This window comes from Bombyx mori, chromosome 8, assembly GCF_030269925.1.
Source record: "Bombyx mori chromosome 8, ASM3026992v2".
NCBI lineage: Eukaryota > Metazoa > Arthropoda > Insecta > Lepidoptera > Bombycidae > Bombyx > Bombyx mori.
Genome location: NC_085114.1, coordinates 1,374,321 through 1,390,622, shown reverse-complemented (window position 1 = coordinate 1,390,622; position 16,302 = coordinate 1,374,321). Strand labels below are relative to the sequence as shown.

The following is a 16,302-nucleotide window of genomic DNA, read 5'->3' as shown; positions in this document are numbered from 1 at the left end:
TTTGCTAATTTTAGCGGCCGCGGGAGCTCGAGACTCCGCGGCACGCTTCTTACCCTTTTGCACCAGGGTGAATCCATCCGTCGATGAGGGGGGAGCGAGGTCGACCTCCATCTCCGAGTCAGAGTCGGAGGACGAGGAGGCGGGCGCAGGTGACCTACGAGTAGGTGTTTTGGACGGCGCGACGGAGGCGCATCGCGCTGCTGGGACGGTGACCACGGCGGACGACGCAGCAGTTTTACTCGCCAGTATAGGCGACGCGGGAACGGCAGGCACGACGGAGGCTGCGGTGCTCGATGCAGAAGCTTTGCACGCAGGTACAGGCGACGCCGGAGCAGCGAGCTCGGTGGAGTCCACGAGAGGGCTCGCAGTGTGATCGGCCTTGAAGGCCTGAAACTCGGAAGTGAGCTTTGGGTAGCGAAGCCGGAGAAATTCCGCAAATACAGCGTCCATGATGTCTACGTGCCCAGGTGGGGCTACCCTGGGTCTTAGAAAACACTCGCCTTGCGGCGAGGCCCCAACTTCTCGGACCTGAGCGGTTCTATTGAACACAGGTGGCGATGCGGCACGATTACTGCAGGACAAAGAAAAATCACAACAAAACGGAAATAACAAAAAGAAACAAAACAATTAAACACTTCCAGGAAGACAGTTTGTCGGCAGATGTACCACGAACACAGAAATAACAAAAGGAAACAATACAAATAAAAACTTCCAGGAAGAGCACTTAGTCGGCAGATGTACCACGAACACAGGCCGCGCGAACAATGGCCGGGCTAACAAAAGCCGGGCGAACAAAGGCCGGGCGATCGAGTGGTCGATGAGCACGTCCGCGCGTGACGGGTGCCTCTATCGGAATGAATATAATCTCAGTAAAATGGTGGTCATTATCTGAAATTTGTTCAGTGGACTTTGTTTCATTTTCCCACATTTGTGCCCTTTTCACATATTAAACAGTTCATAAACTACCGTCATTACACATTTAAACCTGAAGAAACACGAAATAAACAAAATAAAACAAATCACACAACTTTACTCCTTGCGTTCCCGCCAAAAACTCGTCTCGATAGGTACTAAGTAGCTACTAAGGGTGCTTAAATAGAACATCTCTTAATTAAGCAAACCTTAACTAAAACACGTTTTTAAATATACGTCTTTAAAACATTAAAAGTTAAAAAACGAAATTTTATTAAAAAAAAATATTTCATGAAATTTGTGATAGAACTTAGTATGACCTGACTTTTTTCGGGCATAGGCCCGAACCTCATAGGTACGAGGCTTACGGGCCTTGGGGACGCACGAGGTATGTGAGGCTTGATGGTCTGCAGATGTTGAGAGCAGACCGCGCGTCCAAGGATGTTTTCGGCCCATTATCTCCTATGACCTAGTCTGACCAATTATATTGAATTAGGGGTTCACCGTTCACCACAAACATTAAAAAATTATAAGCCAATCTCCATTGTTGTAACTAGGCTTGCAATCTTTAAAATTCTACCTGATTAGCTCTATAGTTGGTATTTTGTGTTTCTTCTAATGTGGTGTTATCCAACTATTGATTTTTGTGCAAAAACTCTATGAAAATATTTGTTTTTATACGAAACAAGTATTTTCATAGAGTTTTTGCATATGTAACAGTAGGCAACGGCTTGGCTCTGCCCTTTACATTACTGGAGTCCATGGGCGACGGTAACCACCCATCATCAGGTGGGTCGTACGCTCGTCTGTCTACTAGGGCAATATTAATAAAAATGTAGGTGAATGAACTTACGACCTACCAGCTGTACTGTGGTTACAGAAGCCCATAGATATTAGATGGCAATTCGAGTGCCTACCTACGTTGTGACATGAATTTTAAGTTTCAATTGCATGTAGCAAAACAACATAAGGGTGGCCCTGCTCTTTAAGCCGGAAAGCATTGGTTCCTATTTCGCGGTAGAAATAGGTGGATTAGTGTTACCTACATACGGGCTCACAAGACCCCGAGCCCTGCCATCACCAAAAAAAAACTATTTAAGTTTTTTTATAATCTCACTTACAAAAAACAACGATTAGTTATATAGTCGTAACTCGTAAGGTTTAAGCTGCTTACGCTGTAGGTAGTTAAGAACGTAAAGGGTGATATTGCACCATAGAATAAATACTTCTCAATGTAGAAACTAAATTTTATTTCAAAAACAAACTAAGGGTGTCACAAAAGCCATGTTAAAATCATGAATCAAAGTCTTGAACTCTTGCAATTTAATACCGTTGTCTAGATTTCAAAATATTATCCATTTTTTAAACACAAGACGAAACATATTTTTTTGGGAAAATTTATGAAATTGCTGGAAACACCAAACGGACGTAAAACGAGTTGTTTCTGAATTGCATATTTTCAACCAAACGAAGGGAATTAATATTTTTCTTTCTTTCATCATTCAGTTTCATTTCATATTAAGTCGCGCAAACGCTTCTCTTTCGTTCTTTAAAGTGTTTCTTAAACGAAAGCATGGTGAACCGTGACTTCGTAACCGAGTACAGTTCATTGCCTTATGTAAAACTTGAAATGGCTTTTCTTCCTTGAGTGACCGAATTAAATAGTGACTTATGTGTTTCATGTGATCTCTATTGGTTTGTGAAGCGGTCTAAGTGTTACAATGGCTAATTCAACGGCTCAAGTGTTAATGAAGAAGGGTAAAAGGGGGGCAGCCGCTTACATACATGCGGACTGCTCCAGCGGATCACCACAGCACTTGGGGCCACTTCTAGACGTTCTGCTGAACCCTAGCAAGGCTATAGACGAGTGGGAGACCATTGACTGGTGTCGGTGGCTGCTGGCTGGAGGTAGAACACCAGATGAATTCGCTGCAGTCGGTTAGTATTTGTAGTATAACTGTACCTTTGTGTTTGTAGGTTATGCTCGCTTACACCTATTGTTACTGTTAAACAAATAGACGTTTATAACTTTTATTGAACATATTTATTTCTAAGGTTAATTGCTTCAACTACATCATTGTTTTACCTAGAAATAATTCAAAAACAACATAGATAATATCAAACTGTCATTGTGAAGCAATCAAGTCTAATCAGAAGATTGTACATAAATGGACCCTTTTTGGTATATGGATTAGTGTTATGGGGTCGAAGTATGAAATTAAACATCAAATACATTTATTTAAACAAAAGGTATTCTCTTCTAATATCAACTGCTGACATCTTGGAGATCATTAATACCCTTGACAGTTCTGTCATTGAACTACAAAGTATAAAGGCATTTTTTACTTCTACCTGAGACCAAGAAAATTGTCCAGATTATAATTGGTGGGTGTTAGGTTTGAGAATTAATTTAAAAACAAATAAAAGGCAAACTATACATAATTTTTTTTGTGTTCAGAATGTTGTTACTACACTTTTCTTTGTGAATTATAAGCCATTCAATACTGAGTGTAGTTTCTTCCATGTATCTCTTACATTCTTGGGCTATAAAATCCAGTATACTCAGTTTATATTCAGTTCTTACTAACATCACTGACCAAATCAATGCAGTTAATTCATAGCCTTTCATATATTTCTATGTCCAGTTTGAAGTAACCATTTAAGGCCTCTTTTGCCCCATCTAAGGTTATTTGTGTAGCAAATGTGGTCTGATTTCCATAACACTGTCAATTCTGTTTCACAGGAAAATTAATAGTATCGCTTGGTTCATGACTATTTGTCTGATTTGTATTGTGTGTGTGTGCATAGTGAGTTAGCATCGTCTTATTTTTTTCCATATTAAATTCATAATTTTTTGCAAAATATACATAATCACAAATACAGTTGACCTCTTTTCTTAAAAACAGCCTAGACTTTTTAAATTTACACTGTGCTTTGTCTTCTTCTGAATTCTTGATTTTTGCCATATTGCTGAAAAAGGTTTAATAGAGAAAGAGTTAATCATTGTACTTGGTATTTTAAAGATAACTTTGCTATAAATATGATCTGCATTTTGCAAGAAACTAATTTCTTATATTTATATTTTCTTATATAAGAATAAAAATAAATAGAATAAATTCAAATATATATTTTTTTAAATAAAATTATCCAATGAGACGAAAAACTTGACTGTATTTAAAATATTAACTAAAAAGTGAAAACCAGGTTTAGAATATTTCTCTAATATTAAAATAACTTGAATATTACTAAAGTATTGTATGTCGGGGCAAGCAAATAAAAAAAAGCTATGAATTTAAATGTCCCTTTTGTTAAACATTGTAAGCCAAAAAGTAAACAATAAGCACCTAAAGATGCATAGAATAGTATTGCACTATCTTATCTCATATGCCTTAAAAGGGTAGAGAAAACTGTTATACAACTGCCTGTTTCTAAGTCTTCACGGGGAGCTAAAATTGTCCTCCCTATTTCTGCTGCATAGGAGTCTTATGCTCTGGTTTGAGAGGTAGATCAGTCATTATACAATACAATTGTGATTTGTCCTCATGTCTCTGGTTTGCGGCATTCACATGCTGATCTCTTTGGACTCAGGTAACCATATTAAAAAAGTTGAATTTGTTTGTTCTACACAATAAGAAAATAAGTCCAAAATTCATTTAATCTAAAGTGATTGCCTGCTTTGTTCTCAGTCAAAAGAACTTAGTGCCAGTAAGTAATGGTGACATCTATGAAAAAGCTCTTATTTTGCTAAGACTTAATTTTGCTTTGAATTACAGACTAGCTCAGCTAACGTTAGGCCAACTCAATTTCTTTGACAATTTAGGAAAACTTTGATATTATTAAACTTTTTATATTGACTGTTTTATTTAATTAGCATTAAAAAAAATAAAAAATTAATGGCTTTTGCTTTTATCATGTTTCAATGATTGATATGCACTTTTTGCTGTACACGTTTCAGCATTTTGCCACTCTAAATTGACACAAATGTTACCTTCCTAATTACATTACTAGTCACTATATCAATACATAGCCAATAATAGGCAGCGGCTTGGCTCTGCTCCTGGCATTGCTGAAGTCCATGGGCGACGGTTACTACTTACCATCAGGTGGGCCGTAAGCTCGTCTGCCTACAAAGGCAATAAAAATAAATAAATAAAACATTATATTCAAGCTATGTCACATTCATTCGGGAACTGTTTAAAACGGAGACCCCAGAAATAAAAAAAATGAGGTAGTATGGTTGGTATGACCTGCAATATCAAATAATTACTGATTTTTATCTAAACAAATAAACAAAAATACATTTTTTTCAAAATCAAAAAGTTTCCTTTGTGTAATTATGATGTTTAATATTTGAGTGAGTAATCTCCTTTTTTTCTTTATTTATTTGTATGTATCTATTTAATTTTGGTAACTATAAAACTGTTAAACTAGGGATTTCAATATAATAATTATGCATCAAACCTTGTAAACAAGTAATTTTAATATGACATAATAACAACAGCTGTGTAAATCTATATAGTAGCAACATACGTGTTATTTAAAAAAATAACAAAGTACTCTGTTAATAATTATATTGTATGCACTTCTAAAAACAAAATACTTATTATTTTACAAGTATTTTTTTTCGCATGATATGTCAGAAACTTATTATCTTTATACTTATATATATTTCTTCTGTGTGCGTGTGTGTGTGTGTGTTTGTCACTGAACTCCTAAAGGGCTGGACAGATTTGAATGTTTTTTTTTATATGCGTTTGGGTGGCACCCTGGATGGTTTAGCTTCACAAATCAGCCCGGCAGATGGCGCTGCAGTCGGTATCTAGGTTATTTATCTTTCCTAGCAATAATTTATATGGCAAAACAATGTTTGCCGGCCCAGCTAGTAAATATTTATTTTTCGGGTATGTTCTTCATGGTAGGGCATAAAATTACATATAGTCGCCATCATTCGGATTATCATTTGAGATCAGCCAGATCTACTCTTGGTGCTTTTAGACATTTCTAGCACCAGTCACCGTTCTCGTTGAACCCGTCGAATGCGACGAAGGTTTTGATAAGCAACTTGACCCACTGAGTTTCTCCGCAGACCTTCTCAGTGGGTCTTTATTCCGATCCGTTGGTAGATTTAGCGAAGTAAGTATTATTCTCACTAAGACTAGTGTAACTGTTAGGATATTAAGCCCTAGAGGTTACTAGCAGTAAATAGGTCATACCGCGCGCAGTGGTCCTATCATTTTCGTTTCCATCTTTGGAGAGTACGAAATTATTTGGAGACAGATACTTTTAAAATGCGATGAGGAAACTACACGATGCCTAGTAGCCTATGTCGTCGGGTATTTGCAAATAAGACGTTTTGTGAAGAACATGAACTTGCAATTTCTAAACCACAAAATTCGGACCGCCGATCTAGGGAGCAAAACACCCGTTCTGTGGAAGATCTTCTTCCTTTTGCAGTCTTTCTCCAAAAGAGGTTAACTGTGACAACGTCTTGTTTAACTAAAACTTAATGCTAGTTAATATTTAGGTAAGAGTGTGATACGCACCGCATAAAATGGCCAGTCGGCAGCCGGGCCATAACTGAGTACATTTGAGATACATTAAAGAGTGGTATTTGCATGAACTCTAAGTCTAGATAAAAAAAGTGAAGCTTAGAATAACAGTTGCACAATACTCTGCAAGATCTTATAGAAACTCTCATAAAATTGACGTAGAAGCGTCTAGAAACAGTAATAACGACACGAGGGGGTACCATTATACCGCTTCGGAAGAAAATGCTTATTCGAAATCTCTTGGGATATTCACCTTTTCACATATTATTTTTTTAATTACGAGACCCCAGATACATTTGTAGTTACAAAAAAATATTTAGCCATTAAATAGTGAATAATCGTTTGTTCTAAATTTGTAATGAGACGTGCTTGACAGACTTGCTTGTGTATGAAACGAAATGGTATCAAAAAAAAAAAAACATTTTGTTAACTTGATCTGTGTTATGTTATCTTTTAATGTAACTTTCACAAACCTAACTCGTAATAATGATAATACAATAATTTGCCTAAAAATCAGGATAAAAAAGTTTTTACTAAAAAGTTTTTAGTGCTGTTTAACGCCCACATACCGCGATATTCTTCTGTGGAAGAAAAAAAAAACACGAATACATTTGCATATTTCTTCTGCGATCCTGACGGACAGACTTTTGTGATGTGGCTGGTGTTTGCCGTCTTCTTTTGTAATTCTATAAAGTCCAAGGTCAAATAAAGTATTCACATTATCCAAAAATTGCATAACTATACTTCTGTAAATGGAAGATCTTTCACTGTGCGGATGTTTTTGCTCTGCAGATCGATGATCCGAATGTTGTGCGGAATCTACAAATACTATAATGTCACTATGCATTCTTCTTTTTCTCCACCTTATCCCACTATGTGGGGTCGGCACAGCTAATTTTTCTCTTCCATTCTCTTCTATCAGCCGTCATCTCAACACTCACTCCTCTCTCTCTCTCATATCGTCATTCACACACTCCATCCATGTCTTCTTCGGTCGACCTCTTCCCCCCTCTACCTTGCACTACCATTTCCATACATCTCCTAGTCACATGCATCTTCTCTCTACGCATCACATGTCCATACCACGCTAACCGTCCGCTCCTTAATTTGTTGTTTACCGGGGCCACTTATAAGTTTGAAATCTTCGTTACCGTGATTCAGGTTTTCACCGGAATTCTTTTATTCTGTTAGTAACCGCTGCACATCTATTTACTAATCAATTTATGCACACGTAAATAAACTTATGTTTAGAAACAGGATTTTGAAACTTTTTAAGACTGGTATTTTAATATTTCGGAAAGGTCAATATAAATGTGTGATTGCTTGCAGTTCGTGTACTCTTGTGGTTCTCAACTGTATTTCCCGCGCCAAACAGAAAAAACGCGCACTGCTTAGGTAGTAAGAATAATTATTTTGGGCTTTAAATAAATCTGTGAAATATTTTTTAATAGTGGTAGAGTGACTCAGAAGAAGTGGTAGACATAAGAAAGAACTTAAATTTATTTATTATAAAAAAAAGAACACAATATTCCTAACCTAAAAGTACATGTTATTATCCGCAACATGCTTCGTCAGATTACAGAAATAAAGTTATCAGCAACATGCTTCGTCAAAAAGTACAATACTTACTTTCAGCTGCGAGCGTCGTCATATGTAACATAAAGGTCCACGCTAACAGCAATGCGCGCGTAGGCATCGGCTAGTCAAACAAGCCACTCTGGATCGCACCCGGCCCGAAAGTACCCATTACGCTAGCAGCATTGCCACGCTGTATGGCAATGGATAATCTCTGAACCAGGTACGACCCAGACCGAGGATCGTGGCCTTGCCCTCTGAGGCGGTGGCCAATTGCGGCAATAAACTTTTTGGCCTCCGAACTCCACACACCCGTCGTTTCCACTGCCACTGGAACAAACAGGTATGTAGATTTCAGAGCATCGTACTTGACATGCTTCGTTTTAGCCGACGCCTCAGCAGCAAAGCCCGCACATTGTCGGGTCCCAGATAAATGACACGCCGCGTACGTACAGCTACGTACTACGTACAGCGTAAGAAAGAATGGATGGATTGCGTGAAAAACGATATGTGTAAGAGGAGAGTGAGCGAAGAAATGGTATATGATAGAAGAGTATGAAAGGAGAAAACATGTTGCGCCGACCCCAGGCGACTGGTAGAAGGGCAGGAGAATAATGATAGTGGTAGGGTGACTTGGTAGGTATAGCCACCTTCCTTACATCCGCCACGAGTAACTAGCAATAATGAGTTCCGATTTGCAGAATGGGGGGTAGTCGTTGAATTACGATTACCCGTTCCTCCGTCGAAGCGATAAAAAAGTCCTTTATAATGTAATGAATTTTATTTTCTTGTGTACTTCTTTTTACCAATTAACCATTTCAAGAGATTGTTACACGGACCATTTCAAGCTATATGACCATTGAATTGTACCACAATTTGAGAACCACTGGTCTTGACTAGGTTAAGCCTTAAATATATTACTCGAAATGAGTTACTTAGATTTCAGTTACACAAATTCAAAAATATTTTCTTAGTTTTCAAATTCTGTCTTATTAGGAAAATACGTTATTTTCCTTATTGGCTACGACGTAATAATCCATCGGAGTTCTCGCTAAGAGCAGTGGAAGCCTTGGCGATAGATTTTTTTGCAACCCGTCTTGTCCCACTTGTTCAATGTCAACGCACTTACAGCGTTCGACCCAAATGCCGATTGTAATGCTGATTCTACATAGTAAATTTTAATATCGATCGAACCTCGAAATCTTGTCAATTTGTATATTGTGATATTGTTTATCAACATAAAATTAACCTTTGAATAAATGGTACAGAGATTCTTTTCGCTAACGCATGCGAAGGATGTGCCAGTATTTTAGGCCTAATATATTTTCTCAAAAATAGAAAATTTCCTACCTATGCTGATAGCCTTGAGAGGCTATTTCAGCTTCTCCTTGAAGTGTAGGTGAGCTCACGGGGCTCAAACTGGAGTGTTGCTAACACTGGCCCTAGCAAGAGCCGTGCTTCGCAGAATCTACCACCGGATCGGAAACGCGACCCACTGAGAAGATCCGGCGAGAAACTCAGTGGGCTGTGTCTGAGAGTTAATTTACTCGTCGAGCCCTTCGTCGCAAGCGACGGGTTCGACGAGAACGGTGACCGGTGCTTGAAGTACCTAAAAACACCGTTAGTGGATCGGGAGGATCCGAGATGATTCTGTTTTCAATGTGCATCAAAAGACACGAAACAATCTCGGCTTAGAGAAATTCACTAACAAATACACCACTTTTTACATGCGCAGTCGGGTGTGACAAAATTCATGCAATACCGATCGCTTCCATTATAATAACGCGTTCGTATCGCTAGGGGTTGCTTTGTTCTAGCAATCCATAATAGATGTCCGCGTCTGTTTTTATAAAGAGATAATTTATGCGCCGGATGTCATGTGTCTCATCATATTTTTTACTTACAAATTCTCAGGTTACTGGTTGGCATGTTAGCACTGCCAACCACCTCATTAACTTCACCAATAACAAACATTTAAATTTTTTTATAATAACTACTCTGTTTAATATCGTCATAATTGAGAAATATATCAAACATTGTTTCAGTATCGTTTCAGGATTTATCACGTTTTCAAACAATTCCTCTGTCAGGTTCCACTTCAATAATTTGAATTGGTCTGTTGTCTTGTTTTAAACAACTTACCTACTGTTCTAAAGGGCTTTCTGTTGTCACATCTAAATCTTTAAACAATATGACAGGGGCTTGCCCTACAACCTTCATAAAAGGATATACAATATTCAAGTTGAGACACATGAAGTCGAAGTTTTAATCGTTTAGCAATTTACTCGCTTTATATACCAATAAACCTCAACGCATGACTGCTGTTTGGCAGAAACAGGCAGGAGCATTGGTTGTAATTACCAGTGCGTGCTAAAACTCATCTACCTCATTCATAACTGCCGTAATGTCGTGTAATTTCATTTCACGTTTTTGTTTAATTTTAGGACTTTTTTTATTTATTGCTTAGATGGGTGGACGAGCTCACAGCCCACCTGGTGTTAAGTGGTTACTGGAGCCCATAGACATCTACAACGTAAATGCGCCACCCACCTTGAGATATAAGTTCTAAGGGTCTCAGTATAGTTACAACGGCTGCGCCACCCTTCAAACCGAAACGCATTACTGCTTCACGGCCGAAATAGGCAGGGCGGTGGTACCCACCCGCGCGGACTCACAAGAGGTCCTACCACCAGTAATTACGCAAATTATAATTTTGCGGGTTTGATTTTTATTACACGATGTTATTCCTTCACCGTGAAAGTCAATCGTGAACATTTTGTTGAGTACGTATTTCATTAGAAAAATTGGCACCCGCCTGAGATTCGAACACCGGTGCATCGCTCAACACGAATGCACCGGATGTCTTATCACTTAGGCCACGACGACTTCCTTAAAAAATCTAGGGAGTAATAAATGGTCATTTTGAAGCCAGCATTGCGGATTGTTTTAAGAACTATTTCTGATCAATGAGCATGAGCTTAATCGCAATTTATTTTATTCCGATAATAAGGCTACTCTATTTAAACAAAGTGATTGATTAGATAATGCAAAACGAAACCTAGCTAATGTGTAGCTTATAGTTGGAAAGACATACCCAGATTAGAATTAATATCAAACACGTAAACAGGTTATATTGATAGTCGAAATCCTAGACTCTATAAGCGAGTCGTTACGGATTTTAATAAACGGAGGATCTCATAAAAGTGTTCTATTTTTAACATGTGATTTCGTTAAAAACCCTTAAATGAAACTGGTATAATTTAATTTCACTAGGGATTTTTTTTAATTAATAGAACAAATTTGGGAGCAATTCTTTTAGCAAAAAAAATTACAAAAAAAGTGGATATTTTAGATTTCATAGCATTTTTTTTTTTTTTAATTAATTAAAATTTAACTAATAGTGATAAACGAGGAGCAATGACGGATTCTAATAGAGCATTTAAAGAGCAATTAATTGGCATATAGCTTAATTAAAAAATATATTCTACGCTAATTTCCTTCCGGAGTTTTTTTTGGAGTTGAAAATTTCCATTGTTTTAGTGATTTTCGTTTTCAGCCTTGATTTTGTAGGGAGTTTTACAATCATAATATTGATTTCATTTACCGCCATAATAAAGTTAAAAAAAAAACTGGTGATATGGTTACTAGCGTCCACAGAACTTAAGACATTAAGTTGAAGTCTCCATTGTGTTGTATAACAGTGGCCTCACCCTTCCAGACTAGAAATGGTAACCAGCGGCTTGGTCCTGCCTCAGGCATTGCTGGCGTTCATGAGCGACGGTAACCACTCACCATCAGGTGGGCCGTATGCTGGTCTGCCTACAGGGGCAATAAATAATAATAATAATGATAAAAAATAGATACCATTTCTGTTTTGGTGCAGAAATGAGCAGGATGGTTATTATAAATTCATTTTCGTATATTATTCGAAAAATGTGTAGATTTATTATTTCATATCCGGTTACCGGCGTCGTGCCGTAAAGTTGATACCAGTTTTCATGTTTAATCATGTTTATCTTTTGAATATGTAGTGTGATACTCCAACTAACAAGTCAAATATTAGATGTATGTAAGTGATTTAGATTTACATACTACACCACATCGCCAGATTGTATAAACATAGGCGGTATCACAGTAACTCTTTTTAACAGACATCAAAAAAGGAGGTGTTATCAATTTAACAGTTTTTTTTGTGCTAGTGCTTTTGTCACGTGGTCCTATTTAAACTTATCAAGATCCGTCCAGTACTTTTTGAGATATCCCTAATGATGGGCATCTAGTTGACTTTGGCTACATTGATAATGATTTAATTTTATTTTCTTGAAGTCGGTTTCCGTTTATTTGATTGTTTTTGTGTTATGTAAGATTTTTTTTAAATTGAAGGTTGAAGGAAGGTTCTTGTTAATTGCATATACAATTTTTAAGTCATTCGCAGCATAGAACATGTACCTAGGTTTAAAATTCTAAATACAGTTTTCACCTACTTTTGGTCTTGAATGCTAGAATCTTTTTTTTATTGTTTAGATGGGTGGATGAGCTCACAGCCCACCTCGTGCTAAGTGCGACGTAAATGCGCCACCCACCTTGAGATATAAGTTCTAAGGTCTCAAGTATAGCTACAATGGCTGTCCCACCCTTCAAACCGAAACGCATTACTGCTTCACGGCAGAAATAGGCAGGGTGGTGGTGTCTACCCGTGCGGACTCACAAGATGTCCTACCACCAGTATGATTTAGATGACATTTCTATGTTACGAGTATCACTAGCGACACTACCCACAGACACAACCCACTGAGTTTCTCGCCGGATCTTCTCAGTGGGTCGCGTTTCCGACCCGGTGGTAGATTCTGCGAAGCACTGCTCTTGCTAGGGTCAGTGTTAGCAATTCTCCGGTTTGAGCCCCGTGAGCTCACCTACACAAGCTAGGGTAAGCTGAAATAGCCCCTCAAGGCTATCAGTATAGGTAGGAAAAAAAAAAAATGCGACATTACGATCATCACAGCACGTGATTTTGATAGACAGAAAAGCGTATTACGAGTATAATCTTCAATCGATTGATTGCGTCGTGTAACAATTTCAATTGTGACTGGTGCAAATGTCTTTTTCCAGCGTCAAGCAGAACCGAATCTATTATTTGGTGTTTACGTCGTAATATCGCGACCACCACACTCGACTGCTGTTTGCTTAGTGCGAGTTTTTTAACGTTCTCGATAGCGTAAAAGTTAACTCATATTTGTATGGAATGGGATCGTTTGCATACGTTTGCCGTCAGGGGCGCTGTTCCAATTGCATACAATTTTGGCTTAACTTTTACGCTATCGAGAACGTTAAGAAACTCGCACTAAGCACACTGTACTGGATACGGCCGCCGCATACCAATGACTCATGTAAGATTCGACAACGCGGAGATGCAGCGCTAACTGCTAACCCCCTATCGAGTCCGCGATTCCGAGTCCGTACTAGTTCTTGGCCGAGTGCGTTGACTCGTTGCGTTTTGTATCTGCTGGCGTTACTCACCGGCCGTAGCGGGCTTTGACCCCGGTACAGCTGATCGAGACGCAAACACGTGCCTAGATTCCCTATACTCCCCCCCTCCCCCTTTGTTTAGTTTTGACCGGAACGTCGCGGAACAGACGTTTTTTTGCTAGACGTAATTAATGACTTACATAGGTATAGTAGCTGTTGAATATCGGTTAAAAACCTTTGTAAAGGGGCGACCCTTTAAATTAATATGTTCATCGCTAATTATGTGTTCTGTTCGGTCATTAATCAGAATACACTACGGACTCCGATCATCCAACAATACCCTTTTTATCCATCTACAGTACTAAAATAATATTTACGTATGTAACTTTACAATTACTAATTATCTGATTGTTATGCAAGTAATAGTGGTAAATTGACAGTATTTAGGGGGATCGTCAAAGGAAAGATATTTTCTACCGAGCTGTCATTGCTCGGTAGAGCGACCGTCCTAATCTTTTGTTCGAAATTTACATATAAGTGTACAAGTTTATCTTGAACTAGTGGTCCCGCAGTAGTCGAAATTCGACTATAATTAATTGAAATTATAAGTATAAGTGAGTCGTCTATTATCAAAGGTGGCAATCTGTGCATTTGGACAAAAAAAATTTATTGATATGTCAATACAGATTGATTTGAATATAATCGTCTCCTTCAAAGAATACGGTTCAAAACCTGCATTAAATAAAGGTTAATAGTTAACCTGTTATTTATCTAAGATCTCGTTCCGAAGAGTTTTGTGACTGCCAATGGAATACAAAGTCAATAATTCGTTTTTCTGATTTACCAATCATTGTCCAAAAGTTAGATTGCCGGCTTTGATAATAGGCGACTCAAGTATAAGGAGTCGCCACCCATAAAAAAACAACTTTTTTAATTTTAAATAAAATACTACTAATTGAATAAGAACTGTCTGATTAACTCATCTTCGTTTAATACTTCACTATTCAATTTTATTGCCTTTTGTTAATTTCACTTTTACACTAAACACAATATTGCAAATTATCCGAGCACAACTATGGAATTTTAGGTGCGTGAGAGCAGACATAGACACTAACGCGCATGCGCACTTGTCAGTACCCAGGGAGGAAATGTTAGACTTTCTTCCCTGTACCCAGGGAGGAAAAGTTAGACTTTCTTCCCTGTACAACGGGAGGAAAAGTTAGACTTCCTTCCCTGTACAGCGGGAGGAAAACCGAACTTTCGGCGTAGGTAGGAGAAAAAATATCTATATATTTTTAGACTTCATGTCTCAAGGGTGGTATTCACGTAGTGAAATCTGTGGGCTTCGGTACGACAATGTGGGTCTTGAAGTCATTCTCCTAACTGTACTATGATAAAATCTAAGGCAAATGAAAGTTGGTGACAAAACGCTGCAGCCTATTTCTGAATGCCATTACCTATTTCTGCCGTGAAGCAGTTATGTGTGTCGGTCTGAAGGGTAGGGCAGCCGTTATAACTATATTGAGATCTTGGAACCTTATCTCAAGGTGGGTGGCGCGTTTACGTTGTAGATGTCTATGGGCTCCAGTAACCACTTAACACCAGGTGGGCTGTGAGTTCGTCCACCCAACTAAGCAATTAAAAAAAAAGTGGATGGAAACCATAAATAATGGAGAAGTTCAGATTAACATCCCTATAACATAATTCCTTTGGCTCTGTCGTAAAAAAAAACCTCGTCTCTGTACATACTCTTTAATTTATAATAATTTCGATTATGTAATATATTCATTTGCAAAACTACAGACTGAACTGACCTTGACTTAGTGTGTAATTTTTTTCAAATCAAAAATCAACTCTAGCGTTACCGTGTTTAAACAAAAAAGTTAAGATTTATGAACCATTTCAGTATTATAGTTGCTAAGGTGTCTTCGTTTGAAAGGTCGATAAACTTTACCTTGTAAAAAAATATCCAAGTTGCGATTATTTTTTTATCTAACTCTGTTTTATAACTACTGCCTCAGCGACGCCGTGAACTTATCTCGTTTTATTGAAGATGCGCTGAAACAAAGGACAGCCTTGTTTGTTATTTGTTAAAGGATTTGCGAATTACATTTAAAAAACACATCAGCTTTTTTTCTTATTGTATAGTCGGGTGGACTAGCTCACAGCCCACCTGGTGTTATGGTTACTGGAGCCCATAGACATCTACACGTAAATGCGCCACCCACCTTAAGATAAAAGTTCTAAGGTCTCAACTATAGTTACAACGGCTGCCCCATTCTTCAAACCTAAACGCGTTACTGCTTCACGGCAGAAATAGGTAGGGTGGTGGTACCTACCCGCGCGGACTCACTAGAGGTCCTACAACCAGTAAAAAATAATTATTTAAGAAAATTACTACAATTTAATTTTGCGAAGTGAGAATTCCATATAGTCGTAATTTCCAATCCAAATAAAGATAATTATATATTCTATTTGTACTTCAAACGTTGGTGATTCGTGACGTGTATTGTGATATGCATAGAAGAACACTGTTTTACAATACTCGCTGTAATACTGTCGGCTTTCGTAAAGAGCAGTGTTCAATTTATTTGTTTAATATCATATTAACACTGTTTACGTGTTAAGCGTTACGGCCGGTCACTGTCATCTATATATTAATACGAAAATTGCGCGGACGGAGGAGTATGAAACTTTCCACACTTATAGAGAATATAGAGAAGAAGTGCACAAAGCTAATGTTTTTTAAAAATAATGCATAAAAGATACATTAAATCAATAAAGAAAACATTACACACAC

At 37.9% G+C, this 16,302-nt stretch overlaps 1 protein-coding gene across 1 annotated transcript in view; it reads left to right on the top strand.

Annotated features, from left to right (window-relative positions):
- The first annotated feature begins 2,192 nt into the window (after nt 1–2,192).
- Nucleotides 2,193–16,302, top strand: part of LOC110385059 (E3 ubiquitin-protein ligase Ubr3) — an 80,482-nt gene continuing 66,372 nt past the window's right edge. The window contains exon 1 of the mRNA XM_038012543.2: nt 2,193–2,850. Within this exon, the coding sequence (XP_037868471.1) occupies nt 2,634–2,850 (217 nt within the window). The 5' untranslated portion in view covers nt 2,193–2,633. The remainder of the gene's footprint in view (nt 2,851–16,302) is intronic.